The sequence below is a fragment of the Hypanus sabinus genome, chromosome 22 (assembly GCF_030144855.1).
Source record: "Hypanus sabinus isolate sHypSab1 chromosome 22, sHypSab1.hap1, whole genome shotgun sequence".
Taxonomy (NCBI): Eukaryota; Metazoa; Chordata; class Chondrichthyes; order Myliobatiformes; family Dasyatidae; genus Hypanus; species Hypanus sabinus.
In genome coordinates this window covers 8,090,417-8,111,527 of record NC_082727.1, presented here as the reverse complement: position 1 = coordinate 8,111,527, position 21,111 = coordinate 8,090,417, and the positions used below count along the sequence as shown (strand labels likewise).

Here is a 21,111-nt window from a genome sequence, read left to right as displayed (position 1 = left end):
ATGAGTCCCTGAGTAGTAAAGCGGCTAATGAGAAATCAGAATATAATATTGTAGCCAATGAACATAGAACATAGTACAGCACAGTACAGGCCTTTGGTCCACAATGTTGTGCTGACACTTAAACCCTGCTTCCCATATAACCCCCCCACCTTAAACTGCTCCATATGCCTGTCTAGTAGTCTCTTAAATTTCACTACTGCATCTCCTCCACCACTGACTCAGGCAGTGCATTCCATGCACAAACCACTCTCTGAGTAAAAAACCTTACTCTAATATCCCCCTTGAACTTCCTTAAAACCATGTCCTCTTGTATTGAGCAGTGGTGTCCTGGGAAAGAGCTGCTGGCTGTCGACTCTATCTATTCCTCTTAATAACTTGTATATCTCTATCATGTCTCCTCTCATCCTCCTTCTCTTCAAAGAGTAAAACCCTATCTCCCCTAATTTCTGACCATAATGCATACTCTCTAAACCAGGCAGCATCCTGGTAAATCTCCTCTGTACCCTTTCCAATGCTTTCACATCCTTCCTATAGTGAGGCGACCAGAAACGGACACAGTACTCCAAGTGTGGCCTAACCAGAGTTTTATAGAGCTGCATCATTACCTCGTGACTCTTAAACTCTATCCCTCGACTTATGAAAACGAACACCCCATAAGCTTTCTTAACTACCTATCTACCTGTGAGGCAACTTTCAGGGACATGTACCCCCAGATCCCTCTGCTCCTCCACACTAATAAGTATCCTGCCATTTGCTTTGTACTCTGCCTTGGAGTTTGTCCTTCTCCAGTTTGAACTCCATCTGCCACTTCTCAGCCCACTTCTGCATCCTATCAATGTCTCTCTGCAATTTTCGACAATCCTCTACACTATCCACAACACCATCAACCTTTGTGTTGTCTGCAATCTTGCCAACCCACCCTTCTACCCCCACATACAGGTCGTTAATAAAAGTCATGAAAAGTAGAGGTCCCAGAACGGATCCTTGTGGGACACCACTAGTCACAACCCTCCAATTCAAATGTACTCCCTCCACCACGACCCTTTGCTTTCTGCAGGCAAGCCAATTCTGAATCCATCTGGCCAAACTTCCCTGGATCCCATGCCTTCTGACTTTCTGAATAAGCCTACCATGTGGAACCTTGTCAAATGAGAGAAAGTTTAGTTGTGTGGACAGACTGTAAGGGGAGAGGAAAGACCATTGGTTTAATGCATTTATTCCAATGCAAAATACTTAACAGGTAAAATGGATAATCTCAGGGGGTGGATTGGCTCATTTTAGCCATAACAGAAACATGGCAACTCAATGTCCCAGGATACAGTTGCTAAAGGCATGGCACAGGTGCAGGTAGGAGAAGGGAGGAGTTGCCTTGGTGAAGGAGGACGTATTAACAGTCCTAAGGGAGAATAATCTCAGGGATCATCCCGTGAGGCCATATGAGCAAGGTGACCATCACTCTGATGGGATCAGAATCAGTTTCTGGGTTATCATCACTGTCTTAAATGACATGAAATTTAGTGCAATATCACAGATTGTATTTCAGGCCTCCCCCCACCCCAATAGTCAATGGGAATTGGAGGAGCAATTATCAGAATCAGACTTTAATCGCCAAGTACCTGTGCACATACAAGGAATTTACTTCCGGCAGATGTTGTCTCTCTGCTCATAACAATAATAATGATAAATATAAATGAAAATATAGATTATACATACAGGTAGTGCAATCCAAGTAATAGTTAGCCGACAGTTAACCGGCAGTTAACTGTTCAGCAAAGTGACCGCAGTAGGGAAAAAACTTCTCCAGTGCCTATTGGTCTTAGTCTGGAGGGATCTGAAGCGCCTACCAGACTGAAGCAGTTCAAACAGTCCATGTGCAGGATGGAAGGAGTCCTTTATGATGTTCCCCGCCCTCTTCTTCAACCTGGAAGAGTACAGGTCCACAATAGAGGGCAGGGAGGCTCCAATGATGCGCTCGGCAGTCCTCACTGTGCGCTGTAGTCTGGTTCTATCCTGCTTGGTGGCGGCTCCAAACCACACAGTGATGGAGGTGCACAGGACAGACTCAATGACTGCAGTGTAGAACTACAGCAGCAATTCCTGAGGCAGACCATATTTCCTCAAGAGCCACAGGAAGTACATCCGCTGCTGGGCCTTCTTCAGGATGGAGCTGATGTTCTGCTCCCACTTCAGATCCTGAGAGATGGTGGTTCCCAGGAACCTGAAGTTCTCCACGGTGGACACAGGGCTGCTGAGGACTGTGAGGGAGGACATAACGGGGGACATAACATTATGTAACAAGTTTGCAGCTACTTGTAAACAAAATAGGGTTGCATTAGTGAGAAATTTGAGCTTCCTTAATATAGACTGCCAACTATAGTATAAAATGCTCAGACAGAGTAGAATTTGTGAAATGTGTTCAAGAAAGTTTCTTCTTTCAATACTTAGATTGACGTACTAGAGAATGTGCAACAGTGGATCTCCTCCTGGGGAATGAGGTAGGGCAAGTGGCAAAGGTGTTTGTCGGCGAATACTTTGGATCCAGTAACCATAATTCTATTAGCTTTAAAATAGTTATAGAAAAAGAATATGACTAGTTCAAGGTTAAAGACCTTTCAACAGGGGCAGAGCAAATTTTGGAGCCATTGGGCAGGATCTTGCAGTAGCCGATTGAATGAAATTGTTAGCAGGGAAAAGAGTGTCTGCAGATGTGATGTCAGGAGCTCAGGACTTGCATATTCCTGTTAGGGTGAACAGCAAGGCTGGTAGGTTTGCATAAAGCAAAACAGTAATCTGTACAAAGTGAAACACTAGCCAGCTTTGGATCTTAAGGCACATCACTGCCCATATTTTGCCAAGTGGAAATATTATTTTACCTCATTCCATGTGACAATAAATTGTTATAAACAAAGCAACAAAAGAAAAAAATCATGAACCTGTCCGGGTGAAGGGTCTTGGCGTAAAGCATTCGACTGTTTGTTCCTCTCTGTAAATGCTGCCTGATCTGCTGAGCTTCTCCAGCATTATATCTGTTTTGTTCTGGATTTCCAGCATCTGCAGAATCTCTAGTGTATAGCATAATGGGCTGATGAGGACAGAAAAAATCCTGCAATTACTCTGTAGTTTAGAGCAGTATCTGTGGTGAGATTAATAAGCTATTGACAGAGTGAAAAAATATTTTAATTTAATCAAAAAGCTAATTTGATAGCGTAGCGGTTATCAGTCACAATTACAACCCCATTGACCTGGGTACAATTCTGCTGATGGAGTTTGTACCTTCTCCATGCAACTACATGGGTTTCCTTCAAGAGCTCCAGTCTCCTCCCATATTCCAGAGATGAGAGGTTAGGGTTAATGATCTTGCACATAGATAATGTACAGTTAAATGGTTACAGGGGTGTAATTGGGCACCACAAATTTGTTGAGCTGGAAGGGACTGTTACTGTGTTGTTTTTCTAAATAAATAAATAAATAAATAAATAGATAGATAGATAGATAGATAAATAAAGAAAAACAGAAAGAAAGAAAGAAAGAAAGAAAGAAAAGAGGTGGTGTCATGGACAGTGAAGATGGTTATCAGGATTTAAAGAGGATTTTCATCAGCTGGGTAAATGGGTTAAAGAAAAGCAAATGGAGTGTAATTTGAATACATATGAGGTGTTGCATCTTCTGAAGACAAACGGAGGTATGAGTTTCACAGTGAACAGTTGGTGTCCTGGGGAGTCGTGTTTAGACTAAAGAACGTTTTGAGTCTTGATGGACTGAGTTATGGGTAGATGTTGACCAGGTAGGGACTTTATTCACTAGAGTGTAAGAGAATGAAGGGTAACCTTCTAGAGGTGTATACAATCATGAGAGTCATAAGTAAGTAAATGCACAGCTTTACTCAGCATTGGAAATCAAAATTAGAGGGTATAGTTTTGAAGGTGAGATTAAGGGAAGAGATTTAATAGGAACCTGAGAGGGAACATTTTCACCAAAAGAGGGGTTGATATATGGAATGAGCTACCAGAGGAAGTGGTTGAGGTGGGTAGATGTGTCCATGGATAGGAGAGGTTTAGGAGGATAGGGGTTTAGTATAGATAGGATTGTTGGTCAGTGTGGGCCAAAGGGCCAGCTCCATTGCTGCATGACTGTGATGCCATATCAAAGATGAGAGCTTTCAAACAAAAGCACGTCAGGGAAGATAATGAAAATCAAAAAGAACTTGATACTGCAAATCTGAATTGAAAGCCAAAAAGAGTGGAAGCACTCAGTGGGTAAGGCAGTATCTATGGAGAAGGGAACATTATTATCATTGCAGGATAATGCCCTTTTATCAGAATTGGACAACAGTAAAGATAAGACAATTTTAAAACTTGGATGTAGGAAACTCAATAGTGGCCAAATTCGGCCAACAACAATATTCTGTCCAACCCATGTCAGTGAGCGGTGAGTAACCCATATCCTCTGCCCCCATGCTCACAGTTATCTGCATCGGTGTGGTTGGCAATAGGTGTTTTATCTCCAACTGCACAGTCATTACCCACGCCGAACTGCCTCTTTGAATGCCTACAAATCCTGGTGATTTCCACCAAATCAAAAAAAAAACAATTTAAAAAGCAAATAATAATTTTAAACTCTAGGAAATATTTTAAAACATTTAGATTTGTTTCTTAATTCAATAAATTGAAATAATGTAAATGATCTTTTAGGCTCTCCCTGGGAGACATTGCAACCATTTTCCATCTTTTAAAGTTGTAGGGAAAGATGATGGGAAAGGAAAGTCTATGAAAGTGTCGAAAGTAGGAGAAATTTAGTAACAGGGTATATTCTTCATCCCTCAATATGTTCATGCTTTCATACTTATCCTATTATTGATTCATCTTGCTATCAGCCCTTTTGCCAAGTGGTAGAGTTATATGGAATTTATACCTCTTATATCACAGACACAGGGTCCAGACCATTTGACCTGATGGTTTGTGACATTTGTAATGCTGTTCACAAAGCTCTCTTCACCAAGTTTAAATAGTAGAAATATGTGAGATGGTGTCCTAGAGCTTTATGTTACATTGTCAAGTTATCCAGTATGAGATTGCAACATCCAGGGAAATTATTGGCTTCAAATTCAGCAGTTTTATTTTCAATTTCCTGTTACATTGTTGGCTCTTGGCATTGTTCTCTGGTGCACGGCTTATTCTTAGCAATATTTCAGTGTCAGGAATGGAATACTACAGACCCCATGGAATTTCAAGGCACATAATTGATTTAACCCATAAGTGTCAGTACCATGACGCAGTCATTGTAGCAAAGTGTTATTTTTATTTAGTGCTGCCAAGTAGAGTGTGATTTAACTTGCGCTTAAGGATAGGTATGAGAAGTAGAAACATAATCAATCAAACAGCGCCCTGTAACTTTAATTTTGGAGTCATTTAATTCATTCCTGTGAGAATTATTTAGGTGTAGGAGTGAGAAATATTGTGTGTAGATAACAAGACTATATCAACAGTGCTACTCCAATATTACCAAGTTATGCAGGCCGCATTTTACATCTGCCTTTTTAATGACAATTTTGTTGATGATAGTAATTTGGCAAATTCCTAATTTTAAGTACCATCCCAATAGCAGGGTTGCATCTGGTTCTATCTAGGTTCTCAGGAGTAATTGGGGATGTTGCCAGTTGCATCCCTAGTTTAATAAAATCAAATATAGTAGTCATTCCATAATTAGCCTCCATTTAGTCAGAGGATGTGAGTCACCTGTTGAAAACACAGTGTGATGTTACATGTGCAAGGAATCCATCTCCTTGAGTTGTGTGCTTTTGATATTGTAATTGAGAATATAAACCAGGTACTCTTAATTCTCTCTCAGTATCATTATAGGTTGGATTAGCGTAATTATTAGCATAGTATATGGTTATATTTAAGATTTAAATGCCGGATGCCTACTGTACATCTGTAATTTTAAATGTATTCTATTGTCAAAAGAAATGATTTGTACTTCAAATTTTTAGTTGTTGTAAACATTATTAATTAGAAATATACTTTTATGGTTTCTTCATTGAATGTAATACAGAGTTTAGATTAATACACCCACCATTATTTAAAACCCAAAAGCCAGCTGGTGGTGTAGTGGCATCAGCAGTGGACTCTGAGGTGAGTGGTCCCAGATTCGAATCCGACCGGCTCCTTGCACGCTTTCCATCTGTGCTGGGTTGATTGTCGAACTAACAACTTGGCCTTATTAAAAACAAATGCTGGAGAAACAGCAAGGTTGCCACCCAATGCACCACAAGGCGCATTTGAAACCCAACCGGCAAGAAAATACTTTAAGAGGATCATTAAATAGACCAAAGATGCTATATGGAAATACTTTTAAAAAACATGAGACATTTTTGGGTAAAATCAAAGTATAATCCTATTATTTAAAGCACCTGTTTTAATTGTTTTGAAACTATTTCTGTGAAAACTGTGTTCAGCTTGTTGGAGTCAGTTTTGTGCTGGAATGGTTACAGATGTCTCTATGTTAAGAACATAGATGCCTTTCATGTAATAAGGGAATAAAGCTTATCAGTTAGATGTCCTCACTTGGGCTTGGCTCCTTCTCATTTAGTTGTCAAAACCACCAACAGAAGTGCATGAAATGCAGATGAGGTATCTTCATAGTGCATTTCATACATAATGTGAAAAGCCTGGGCTGGCAGCGTGAGCTTCACAACATGCGCTCCTGGCCTTGCAAAACCTCACAGGACAGATAATACTGTGGGCATGACACCACTGACCTTCATGAATGCCACACTAAGCTTTTTGCCAGCAGTACAAATATATAAAAAATCTTATCAGTGCAGCTTTTAGAATTGCTTCATGAAATATGTATGCATGAAGTTGCATCTAATTTCTACTGTATTTAGTTAATATTATTTTAAAGATAAGTTGTCTCTGTGGGTTAGATGGTGGAGAGGTTGTGGTGGGTGAAAACATTCATGTGAAACCATTAGAATGTACATTGTCTAATGTTCAAGATAACCTCAAGGATCATTTGTGTCCATGGTGGCATTTTCAGTGATCGAATTGCAATGGTTAAGCTATCTTTGTCCTAATATTTACAGAGAGAAATATCAGTGAAGTGATCAGTGTTTATTGTAAAACAGAAGGAAATTATATGGTATTTGCTGGTGTAGCTAAGTGCACTGAAGCAGAAAAATTGTTGTTAAGTTCAATTTTATTGTCATCTGAGTGTATATGTAAACAAACAAACAAACAAAACAACATTTCACTGGACCATGGTGCACCACTAAACAGGTATCACACACAGCATATAAAACAAAATACAGTGCCTATAAAAAAGTATTCAACCTTCACTTTGTAGAGATCAGTTTTCACTTTGACACAAAAGAGTCTTTTTCTGTTGGTCAGTGTCAAAAAAGCCAAATTAAATCCACTGTGATTCATTGCTGTAAAACAAAAAAAGTGAAAACTTCCAAGGGCAATGTATTTTTTTATATAGGTACTGTATTACCACAAAATACTTAATAAAATATAATTCAAAATGGATTTAGTACACAGAACAGGTAAATAGTAAGCACTAAACTATACAATAATCAGCTTATTTTCCTAGTGATGAGACCTCAGTGGTGGCAGGGTATTCATTTGACTCGCAGCCTGAGGGAAGAAGCTGTTACCCAGTGTAGTTGCTCTAGCCCTGATGCTTCTCTACCTCCTTCCTGATGGTAGTGGGTCAAAGAGATTGTGGGATGGGTAGTAGGGATCCTTAACAATACCTTGGGTCCTTTGTATGCAACGCTCATGGTAAATGTCACAGTTGGGGGGTGGGGGAATTCCCTGATTAAGACATACAAGAAGACAGGGATCACTGCTGTACATAGAACATGAGCTTATGTCAGGTCTGCAGTCTTGAAGTTCAAATACCTTTCTCCTCAGTCAATCGAGGTCTGTGCTGCCTTAGTGAAATTGGTGCAGACTTTCATCATTCATGTCTGCCTTCATCGAGAGGTGGCTCCTGAGATCTGGAAAGTGCCTCACATTTTGCAAGGTCTCACCATGAATCTTTATGATCTTTGGGCATTGCGTACAGCAAGAGTAAGTTGGGTTTGCGGAGGTTGACTGTGAAGCCCATAGTTTAGTAGGTTATGGAAAGTGTATTGACGATGCCTTGGAGCTGGCCTCCAAGTGAGCACACAAACATGTCATCAGCTCATACTTCCTATAGTGGGCATCTCAGCACACTAGAAAAATGTCACTGATGTTACCTCACAGAAAAGATAAGCAAACCAGCATCAACTTCTTCTCCCAGGTCAACATCCCAGCACTCTTACTTTGCTTTGTTTGGCAGACCATGTCATTCGTAACACTGGGCTCTCAAAGCAGATGCTCTGCTGTCAGCTCTCTTGTGGGGGATACCAAGGAGACAAAAAAGACTGAAGTATGTGGTCAAAGTCTCCCTGAAGAAGGGCAGCACCCTGACCTGTATATGAGAACCTAGAGCCAAATAGTTAGAGTCATATTGTACAAAACCGGGCTCATCCAAGGTTGATTCCTAAGTTAGACCTACTTACCTGCATTTGGTCCACATCTCTCTAACCTTTCCTGCCAATCAACCTGTCCAAATAACTTTTAAATGCCTCTACGTTTTTCCACATACCCACTATCCTTGGTCTGAAAAATTGCCTCTCAGATTCCTTAAATCTTTCCCTTTTGTATAGCTTTAGATTGTTCTATCCCGGGAAAGAGATTCTATTCACGCTGTCATTGCTTTATAAACCTTTATAAGATCAGCCCTCAGGGAAAACAGTCTCATCCCACCCAGTCTCTCCTCATATACCTTGTCTAGCTTAACCATAACCTTTCTATAGTAAGGCAGTCAGAAATACACAGAAATACAAAGTGTGATCTCACCAATATCCTATACAGTTAGAACATGACGTCCTGCTCTTGTACTCAACATCAATCCAATAAAACTTCCCATATACTGTATCTCCTTCGACACTTTTTCTACCTGTGTCACCTCTTTCAGGGAACCTTCTCTAGCCCAGGTCTTTGTTCTACAATATGCCCCAGGACTCTGTCAATTTCTGTATAAGTCTTACTTATTAATTTAGAGATACAGCACAGATTAGGCCCTCCTGGCCCTTTGAGCCACGCTGCCCCAGCAACCCCACAATCCCGATTAATCCTAACCTAATCTCGGCACTATTTACAATGACCAGTAGCTCTTTGGACTGTGGGAGGAAACTGAAGCACCCAGAGGAAAACCCACACATTCCACAAGGAGGACGTTTAGAGGTTCCTTACAGAATGGTACTGGAATTGAACTCTGAACTCAGGAACACCTGGAGCTGTAATACTGTCGTTCTAACTGCTATATTACTATGGTGTCTTGTCGTGGTTTAACTTACCAAAATGTCCTTTAGCCCCATGAACCATTCAAAGTGGAAAAGAAGTATGTGGAGTAGCATTGAGATCTTTGAGGCAATACGCTGAGCACTGAAAATGCCCCATATAAGCAATGGCAGGAGTGTACCATTATACAAACTGCCGACCTGCCCACTGCATTGACCACCATGCCACTCCGTCAGTGAACACACCAGCTTCCTCAGGACTCCAGTGGAAGGAGGGCATCCTCATTGTTGCACCCCTGGCTCAGGAGAAGAAATCTCTTCCACTAACTACGCCATTTTGCAATAGGAGTGTGGCCACATTACTTCCTAACTCACTGGACATCACAACATCTGGAGTGACTCAGATAAGGTTTAGGATTAGTTTTATTGATCACATGTACATTGAACCGTCAAAATGTACAGTGAGATGTGCTGTTTGTGTGAGTGCTGGGGGTAGCCTACAAGTATCTCCGTGCTTCTGGTGCCAACATAGCTCACTACAGCTCACTAACCCTAACCGTATGTCTTTGGAATGTGGGGGATATTCAAGCAATCACAGGGACAATGTGCAAACTTCTTAAGACAGCAGCAGCAATCAAGATTCAGGATTAAAATTTATTTATCATGTATACGTTGAAAACTACATTGAAATGCATTGTTTGCATTAACAACCAACACACCTAAGGATGTGCTGGGGACAGTCTGCAAATGTCACTACACATTCCAGTGCCAAAGTTGCATGCCCACAATGCTTGGCAGAACAGCACAGAACACAAGACGGAGCAGGGCACCATGGTAGTATAGCGGTTGGCCTGATGCTATTACAGGTTGGGTGTTCCGGAGTTTGGCCATCAATTCCAGTGCCGTCTGGAAGGAGTTCATACGTTCTCCCTGTGAGCCATACAGGTTTCCTCCGGGTGCTCCAGTTTCCTCTCACAGTCCAAAGACATACTGGTTAGTAGGTTAATTACTCATTATAAATGGTCTTGTGATTAGGCTAGTATTAAGTAGGTGGGCTGCTGGGTGGTGTGGCTTGTTAGGACAGAGGAGCCTGTTCTGCATGATATCTCTAAATAAATAATAACTAAGCACAACAAGCAACAAAACAACACTAAAACAAGCCCTGTTCGTCACTTCCACCTGCACAAACAGTCATCTAACCCCATGACAGGCTGTCTTTTTCTAGCAATGATAATGTACGGCAGCATTTTATGGGTAGCATAGCAGTAGCACAACACTATTACAGCTTCGCAGAACATGAAAATACAGTAGCATCAAGGAAAACTTCACTTAACAATGACAGTCAAACAACCAATGTGCAAAAGGAAGACAAACTGTGCAAATACATAAAAATAAATAAATAGCACTGAGAACACGAGTTGTAGAGTCCTTGAAAGTGAGTCCATAGGTTGAGGAATCAGTTCAGTGTTGGGGTGAGTGAGGTTATCCACTTGGGCTCTGGAGCCTGATGGTTGAGGGGCAATAACTGTTCCTGAACCTGGTGGGTTGGGATCTAAGGCTCCTGTAGCACCTTGCCCATGGCAGCAATGAGAAAAGAGCATGACCTGGATGATGGGAGTCTTTTTCTTTCATCCTAATTGTTCCTAGATTCTGACTTGCCCCTGGAGCCTGATCAGTGATCACTGACACTGCAAAGCAATTGCGCCATCCCTGCCGCCCCTAAAACAATATTGTACGACCTAAGAGCTCACCCTGCAATATCTAACATCTGAATTAAAGTAATGCATGCAACACCAAGACATTTGTATGCTAATGGAACAGGAAAACTTATTAAACACATAGGAGTAGTGCAAAGCAATTTTACACTTTTCATGCATCTGAGTCAATGTATTGGATCATTTCCCTAGCATAATTTTTATGCAGTAAAGTACGATTATTGTAGAAATGTCATAAAGGTTCCACTGAGTTCACCAGCAAAGCCATAACGGCAAAGCAATTACATAGTAAATACACTTGGTTCCCCATATGAACATAGTTTAAAATCTAATCAGCCATATTCATTTAATTTTCAGCCAAACATGCTGGGCCAGAACATCGAGCACAGCTCAATGCACTAGTAATATTGCACTGTAATGAAAGGCGATATGTTTATGCACATGTAAATGCATATTATATTTGAAGCAAAAACAGAAAATTCTGGAATTGGTTCTTGACCTGAAATATTATCTCTGATTCATTTTCCACAGATGCTGCCTGACTTGCTGAGTGCTTCTGGCATTTATCTGTCCCTATTTCTGATTTCCAGTGCAGTATATGCAATTTTATTTTGCATAATATTGATCCCAGAAGAATTTTTAAAATACGGTAGATTGGTAGATTGGTTTATTATTGTTGCATGTAATGAGGTACAGTTTTGTACATCATCCGTACATGTCATTTGATCACATCAGTAACAGGTAGTACAAAAGTACAAGGCAGATAATAAAGTGCCAGGCCACAGCAAGGTAAATTGTGAGGTAAAGGGTCCAGCTTATACAAGAGCATCGGAATCAGTTTATTATCACTAATATATGCTTGTCGCTTTGTGGCTGCACTACAGTGCATTTCATTACAGCTATTACTATAAATTGCAATAAGAAATATAAAAAATAAATAAGTAGTGCAAATGGAAAGTAGTGTTCATGGGTTCATGAGCCATTCTGAAATCTAGTGGGAGAGATGAAAAAACTGTTCCCATCTTCAGGCTCCTGTACCTCCTCCCTGGTGACAGTGATTTGAAGAGGACATGTCCTGGATGGTGAGAATTCTTAATGATGAATGCTGACTTCTTGGGGATTCACCTTTTGAAGATGTCCTCGATTTCTGGGGGAGTGTGGCTAGTGTCAATGATGGAGCTGGCTGAGGTTACAACCCTCTGCAGCTTGTTATGATCCTGTGCATTGGTGCCTCCATAACAGAGGTCATTTCAACAGGAGCTAGAAACAGTCCTTGCCTGGTGGTGTGTTCTTCTAGGCTTTTATATCTTTTGCCTAATGGGATGAGGGGAGGAAAGACTGTCTGGGATGGGTGGAGTCTTTGATTATATTGTTAGTTTATGAGGCAGTGAGAAGTGCAGACAGAATCCACGGAGAGGAGGCTGTTTTTTGTGATATCTACCTTGAGATGCACAAGGACTTCTGTCATATACTACACAAGGAAACTTAAGTTCCTCCTCTGATGAACTACGGCAATTAAATGTGTGTAAACTGGATGGGGAGATGTAACCTTTATAAGATAAATACAAAAACATATGCAAATTGCGATCAAAAGTTAAGTAATGAAACCTCCAATAATGTGACCAACTTGAGCTGGTAGCCATAAATCCAGAAGTGTTTAAATGCCGTGTATTTCCTGCCACTTCATTTTGAATGTGCTACAGAAATATGACATCCACCTTCAAAAGGTTAAACTATTAAGTACTCCAAATATTTTAAACCACCCTATTTATTGAAAAGTCCCAGAAGTGCTGAAATGCACTGTGATACATAGCCTGAATTTCCATTTAAAGATGAAATCTAATACCATGTACCTGTCAAGTGATCAATATCTTGCACTTGCTTAAGTTATAATGCAATTTACAAGAAAAATCAATAAGAATTGATGATTGTTTAATTTGTTTGTTGGAATAAAACATGACTGTTGGTGAATTCACAAATTATTTGCTGTAAGACCATAGGACCATAAAGTCAAGTAACTTTTCCTGAATGGTATCGCCTGGTAGTTTGCCTGATTCATTAGGGGACAGATCAGAAATAAAAAAAAATAACACTTTAGATACAACCTTGACTCATGTCATCTGCAGAAATTCTCTGATGATTCAGCAATGGTTCGGTGTATAAAGTGAGGACGGGAGGATAAATACAGAGCCCTGGTAGAGGGCTGTCAGATGGTGCCAGCTGTATCACCTGCAGCTCAACATTACTAAGAAAAAGGAGATGGTGATGAACTTTAGGAAGACTAAGCTGGCATTACTCCCTGTTACTGTTGATGGTGAGGACGCGGATGTAGTGAGGACCTACAAGTATCTGGGGTGCACCTGGAAACTTGAGTGGAGCACCAACACAGAGGCTGTGTACAAGAAGGGCTGGAGTCGCCTCTACTTACTGAGGAGACTGAGGTCCTTTAGATATGCAGGCCTCTCCTTCACAAGTTCTGTTGTCTGTTGTCACCAGTGCAACCTTCTAAGTTGGTGATGTGCTGGCCAAAGAGATCAACATGGGTAATGTCATTAGGCTCAATAAACTGCTTACAAAGGCTGGCTCTGTTATAGGAGGCAAACTGGACACACTGGAGGCTGTGATAGAACAAAGGACCCTACAGAAAATCCTGGCAATTCTGGACAATGTTTCTCACCCTCTGCACGCCAACTTGGCTGAACAGAGGAGCACTTTTAGTTATAGACTAAGACAACTGCGCTGCTCCAAAGAGAACTATAGGAGGTAATTCTTACCCACTCACAACCATTAGGCTTTATAAGGAGTCAAGCTATAGCCGGGGAAGTGATGACCTCCTCCTGCTATGTGGAGAGGGGGAGCCTGCTGCATGGGCAACAGCTTACCCTCTAAATACTACTGCCCTGGCTGGCGTATCATGACAGACAGTTAAGACTCAACATCCATAGTCAACTGTGACCAATATACGGCCTCCATATAATTAGCAAGCTTCCCTCTATAAAGCCAACCATACTCCATGCATTGCCAAGTTCTTCGCACATTCTGAGTGAGATGACAGCATTTCATGCACTGTACTTTTGGGAATTATTGTCTTCGATCTGATGAGAAATTGAATAATTTCTGTTTTTGCTCTTGGTACCAGAATCATCAACTCCCAGACATGTGAATTTATTGCAACAGACACAAAATGCTAGAGGAACTCAGCAGGTCAGGTGGCACCTATGGAGAGGAATATAGAGTGGATGATTTGGGATGAAACCCTTCATCAGCACAGGAAAGGATGGGGGCAGAAGTCAGAATAGGAATGTGGGGGGAGGGAAGGAGTACAAGCTGGCTGGTGATAGGTGAAAGTGAAGTTGCATGGGTGGGGGGGAGGCAGGCCATAATAGCTAGGAGGTGATAGGTAAAAAGGTGGTCAAAAAGAATCTGATAGGAGAGGAGAGTGGATTATGGGAGAAAGGGAAGGAGGAGGGACACCAGAGAGTGGTATTGGGCAAGTGAGGAGAAGCAAAGGCATAAGAGAGTTCTAGTATAGGAAATGGTAAAAGAGGGGGTTGGGAGGAAGAGAAATTATGGGAAGTTAGTGAAATCGATGTACATGCCATCACATTGCTGGCTACCCAGACAGAATGTGAGACTTATGGTTTGAATTGACTCGCATTAGATGCACGTGAGTGTACATCTCCGCAGAGTGTGTTGGCATGTGCACAAGGGGCAGATGATGCATTGAGGAAAGTGGATGGATGCATTCAGGAGATAATTGGAGGGAGTAGATCAACCTGTTGCTTATTTACTGTGTAACATACATATTGCTTGGAACACAAAGAATTATATACCTATAAAAGTGAAATGGTAATGTTTCTTAAGTAAATCAGATTTCTTCTGTTTTCCCTCTAGTGAGAAAGAAAGAGCCTTGGAACAAGAAGGGCAGCCCTTAATCCAGCCTCAGAAAACCAACGCTACCCAGTTCACAGGAGGAGGTTTCAATCTTAAGTACCAACCAAAGATCACAGCTTAAATGCTCAATTTACTCAATTTTTCATCTACTCTTGACTTCTTCACATCTTACGAGATTTTTTTTTCCTTTCCTTATTATTTTAAAAAGTTCCACAGAGCCAGGAAATAGCAAAGTGTGCCAATATGAGTTCCATGTAACTTAATTTTATTCTGGCATTTTAAATATCTCAGTTCAGCAAAAATGATGAACCACATTAAAATGTGTTTTATGGAACATTGATTTTTGTTTCTTGATTTTGTTAAATTGAATATAAAAATACCTGTGTTGCACTTCAATGCATTTTGATGTCAGGGACACACAGATATGTAGTGAAATAAAGACTGATTTATAATCAAAATGCTTTGTCACGGACCTTGTTAAACAACCACATTGACAGTCTTGCACAGATGTGGAAGAAATAGGTTTGTTGATTTTCTTTTTAAAAAAGCTTTAAACTGAATAAGGTCTAACTTGGTGAATAAAAGAGCCCTACAGAGATTTCCTTATCTCTTTCAGTGTTACATTCACAATCAATATCTGCCTCCCCATCCCCAGCACCTGTGATTCACATTCGCTTGCCTAAAACTTATCAGTTTTCTACATCTGAGCAACTCAACTGTTGACTAGCACAGTGAGTCAATGACTGTGAACTAGGGGAACTATCAAACCATATCAGGTCTTTGGATGATCTCTACAATTAATAATTTCTTATCAATGTCTATTTCAGTCATTTCATTCTGTATTCTTGAATCTGTGAAAGAGAAAGGCCCCATCTCTCTGTGCTCTTTTTCTTAGGGGTACAGACAAATGCACATTCTTTTAAAGGAAGATTAGCTTTATTTGTCACATATACATCGAAACATACAGTTAAATGCATTGTTTACATCATATCAAATCAGTGAGAAGTGTGCTGGGTAGCCTGCAAGCATTGCCACACTTCCAGTGCTGACATAGCATGCCCACAACTTACTAACCCTAACCTGTACATCTCTGGAATTTGGGAAGGAAGCAGAGTACCCAGAGGATACCTTCGGGGGTCATAAGAAGAATACACAAACTAATGTACTTAGAGACAGCAGTGGGAATTGAATCTGATCATAGAGCTGACTGTAAGACATTGTGCTAACCTCAAGTTACCACGTCACTCCAATACAACTGTTGTCTACTGTATATTTATGTCACGCATGTACATTTCTCCTCTGGTATTCTATCAACCAAGCCTGGTCAGTATCCCTTCAAAAGCCACATTACCCATCCTTCTGCTGTAGAAAGTCTCTTGATAGAGAGCTAAACATACAAAATAGAATGTTGGATCATTTTTCTCGATAAATAAATGAACAAGTATAATTTTTTGTGTTATTTATTTAATTGGTTTCTGATTATCTAGTTTTAGGACTTACATGAAGATCTGGTCACATTTTAGGTCATAATTAAGCAGAAATAGAGAAAATTCTAAAGGGTTCACAAACTTTCTAGTAAAAAGGAAATGTTTCACTCCATTTTCCTTTCATCCATGAGCTTATTGAAGAGTTTTTAACTTCATTAATGTATCTACCTTTACCACCATCCCTGGCAGGGCATTCCACCCTATAGAAAATTTACTTCCAACATTCCTCCTGTACTTTCCTCTCACCACCTTAAAATTATACCCCCTTGTATTATCCATTTCTGCCCTTGGAAAAAAGTCTCTGGCTATCCACTCTGTTGTTGCTTCTTATTATCCTCTGTCAAGTTACCTTTCATTCTCCTTCACTTCAAAAAGAAAAGCTTTAGATTAGATTAGATTCAACTTTATTGTCATTGTGCCGAGTACAGATACAAAGCCAAAGAAATGCAGTTGGCATCTAACCAGAAGTGCAAAGAAGAGTGTTATTTACAAAATAACTGCGAATAAAAAGCAAGTGCTACAGCATACAAAAATAAAAGTACTGAGACAGTACAATATGGGTGCAATACTGCTTAGCGCTGTGATGTGAGGTTCAGCAGGGTCACAGCCTCAGGGAAGAAGCTCTTCCTGTGCCTGGTGGGGCAGGAGCAGAGGCTCCTGTAGCACCTACTGGATGGGAGGAGAGTAAAAAGTCCATGGTTAGGGTGAGATGCATCCTTGATATTGCTTTTCGCCCTGCCCAAGCAGCATTTATGGTAGATGTTCTCAATGGTAGGCAATTGGGTGCTGATAATCCACTGGGCATTTTTCACCACCTGCTGGAGTGCTTTGTGGTCCGATACAGGATAATTGCCATACCACACTGAGATGCAGTTGGTGAGTATGCTCTCAGTGGTACAGTGGTAAAAGTCTGTCAGTGTCCTAGGACAAGGTGAGCTTTCTTGATGCTCCATGGGAAATAAAGGCGCTGTTGTGCCTTTTTGATCAGGATGGAAGAGTTCAGGGTCCAGGTGAGATCCTCTGAAATGTGGACACCAAGGAATTTGAAGCTTGATACTGCTACAACTCCACTACAGCTCCGTTGATGTAGATGGGGACATGAGTGTGGCTCCGAGCATGCCTGAAGTCCACAATCATCTCCTTGGTCTTCTGGGTGTTAAGGACCAGGTTGTTGTCGGCACACCACGACACAGGTGCCTTGTAGGCTGTTTCATCATCCCCTCTGATCAGGCCAACCACCGTGGTGTCGTCCACGAATTGGATTATGGAGTTAGAACTATGTACAGGAACGCAGACATAGGTGAAAAGGGAATACAGAAGAGGGCTCAGCACACAGCCTTGAGGCATACCAGTGTTCAGGGTAAGAATGGAGGTGGAGAGGTTGTCTAACTTGACAGATTGGGTCTGTTAGTCAGAAAGTCCAAGGTCCAGTTGCAGAGGGATGAACTGATGCCAAGCTGGTGAAGTTTGGCGATCAGCTTGGAAGGGATCACAGTATTGAATGCCAAACTAAAGTCAATGAGCAGCATTCTGACATAAGAGTTGAGCTGTCCAGCTGAGTCAGGGCAGAGTGAAATGCAGTGGAGATGGCGTCCTCTGTTGATCTGTTGGTGCGATAAGCAAATTGATGGGGGTCCAGAGTAGTGGATGGACAGGACTTCAGATGTGATAGAACTAGTCTCTCAAAGCACTTTGCAATGACAACCTCTAGCTTGTTCAACCTTTCCTCATAAGATATGCTTTCAAATCCAGGCAGCACCCTTTTAATCTTCTCTGCACTATATTTAAACCTTCCACATCCTTCCTATAATTAGGCAAGCAAACAGAGCTAAACACAATATTGCAAGTGCGGTCTAAATAGGGTCTTATAGAACTGCATCATTACCTCCTGGCCTTGATCTGAAAACTGGGAAGAAGTTTGTTTGATCTTGATCTCACTCTACCTTACCACAGCGAGTTGGGGATGGAGGGCGCTATTAGAACAGTTGCTGGGCCACCTAAACTCAGTATGCATATTATAAAGAGGAAATAGAAAGAGCTTTGAAATGGGAGTGCCATCCTGTTACTATCTCTGTTTTTGCATCTGTGGATCTTCGTTTTAATAAAATGGTAATTATCTCACAGGCAGGAGAACCCTCCTACAGCCTTTGAATATCTTACTTCAAGAATTCATTATGTGGTGGTGAATTTATCTTTGTTCAAGAAAGATAGAAATTACGTTTAAGTAGCTTTCACAAAGACAGCTTGCGCCTGAATAAATCAGTAAAATTATTGCAAGTGAAATCAACCAGAAATCACACATAAAATAAATAATTCTAGCCAATGCTCCATAATGATCTGTCTTAAAGGTACAGAGTTATCTTGTTGCATTCTTTTGTCAGGTCAAGGTGCAATTATATTCTGACCCTTCTGGCAGAGTCTTGCCAGCACAGAGGTAAGATTTAATTAGAAAGATAATGGACTTCCCAACCACCCTCCACCCCACTGTCCATAGAACCATAGAACATTACAGCACAGAAACAGGCCTTCTGGCCCTCCTTGGCTGTGCCGAACCATTTTTCTGCCTAGTCCCACCGACCTGCACCTGGACCATATCCCTCCATACACCTCTCATCCATGTACCTGTCCAAGTTTTTCTTAAGTGTTAAAAGTGAGCCTGCATTTACCACTTCATCTGGCAGCTCATTCCACACTCCCACCACTCTCTGTGTGAAGAAGCCCCCCCCCCAATGTTCCCTTTAAACTTTTCCCCCTTCACCCTTAACCCATGTCCTCTGGTTTTTTTCACCCCTAGCCTCAGTGGAAAAAGCCTGCTTGTATTCACTCTATCTATACCCATCATAATTTTATATACCTCTATCAAATCACCCCTCATTCTTCTACACTCCAGGGAATAAAGTCCTAACCTATTCAACCCTTCTCTGTAACTCAGTTTCTCAAGTCCCAACAACATCCTTGTAAACCTTCTCTGCACTCTTTCAACCTTATTGATATCCTTCCTGTAATTCGGTGAGAAAAATTGTACACAATACTCCAAATTCAGCCTCACCAATGACTTACATAACCTCATCATAACATTCCAACTCTCATACTCAATACTTCAATTTATAAAGGCCAATGTACCAAAAGCTCTCATTACTACCCTATCTACCTGTGATGTCTCTTTTAGGGAATTTTGTATCTGTATTCCTAGATCCTCAATGTCCTCTACACCTCCAATCTTTATATCATCAGCAAATTTGCTGATCCAATTTACCACATTATCATCCAGTTCATTGATATAGATGACAAATAACAATGGACCCAGCACTGATCCCTGTGGCACATCACTAGTCACAGTCCTCCACTCGAAGAAGCAATCCTCCACTACCGCTCTCTGACTTCTCCCATTGAGCCAACGTCTAATCCAATTTACTGCCTCACCATGTATACCTAGTGACTGAATCTTCCTAACTAAACAAGCATGTGGGACCTTGTCAAAGGCCTTACTGAATTCCATGTAGTCAACATCCACTGCCTTCCCTTCATCCACATTCCTGGTAACATCCTTGAAAAACTCTAATAGATTTGTTAAACATGACGTACCATGTACAAAGCCATGTTGACTCTCCCTATTAAGTCGCTGTCCATCCAAATACTTGTAGATCCTATCTCTTAGTACTCTTTCCAATAATTTACCTACTACACACGTCAAACTTACTGACCTATAATTTCCCAGATTACTTTTTGAGCCTTTTTTAATCAACGGAATAACATGAGCTATCCTCCAATCCTCTGGCACCTCACCCGTACATACTGACATTTTAACTATATCTGCCAGGGCCCCTGCAATTTCAACACTAGTCTCCTTCAAGGTCTGAGGGAATATCTTGTCCGGTCCTGGGGATTTATCTACTCTGATTTGCCTCAAGATAGCAAGCACCTCCTCCTCTTCAATCTGTATAGGTTCCATGACCTCGCTTGTTTGCCTCATCTCCATTGACTCCATGCCAGATTCCTTAGTAAGTACAGACACAAAAAACCCATTTAAGATCTCCCCTATTTCTTTTGGTTCCATACATAGCCGACCACTCTGATCTTTACAAGACCAAATTTTATCCCTTACAATCCTTTTGCTCCTACTATACCTGTAGAAGCTCTTTGGATTATCCTTCACTTTGACTGCCAAGGGTACCTCATGTCTTCTTTTAGCCCTCCTGATTTCTGTCTTAAGTATTTTTTGTACTTTTTATACTCCTCAAGTACCTTATTTGCTCCATTTCCTATACATGTCATACATCTCTCTCTTCTTCTTTATCAGAGTTCCAATATCCCTCGAGAACCAAGTTCCTTATTCCAAGTTCCAAGTTCACTTTGCCTTTAATCCTGACAGGCACATACAAACTCTGCACTCTCAAAATTTCTCCTTTGAAGGCCTCCCACTTACCAACGACATCCTTGCCAGAGAACAACCTGTCCCAATCCACGCTTTATAGATCCTTTCTCATTTCTTCAAATTTGGCCTTTTCCCAGTTTAGAACCTCAACCCGAGGACCAGATCTATCTTTATCCATGATCAAGTTGAAACTAATGGTGCTATGATCACAGGAACCAAAGTGTTCCCCCACACACACTTCCGTCACCTGTCCTAACTTGTTTCCTAATCGGAGATCTAATATTGCATCCTCTCTAGTCGGTACCT

General features: G+C 41.0%; 1 protein-coding gene across 1 annotated transcript in view; it reads left to right on the top strand.

Moving 5' to 3' along the window:
• Positions 1-16,351, top strand: part of cfap58 (cilia and flagella associated protein 58) — a 269,774-nt gene extending 253,423 nt beyond the window's left edge. Inside the window, exon 18 of the mRNA XM_059947010.1 lies at positions 14,944-16,351. Within this exon, the coding sequence (XP_059802993.1) occupies positions 14,944-15,064 (121 nt within the window). The 3' untranslated portion in view covers positions 15,065-16,351. The remainder of the gene's footprint in view (positions 1-14,943) is intronic.
• The last annotated feature ends 4,760 nt before the right edge of the window (positions 16,352-21,111 follow it).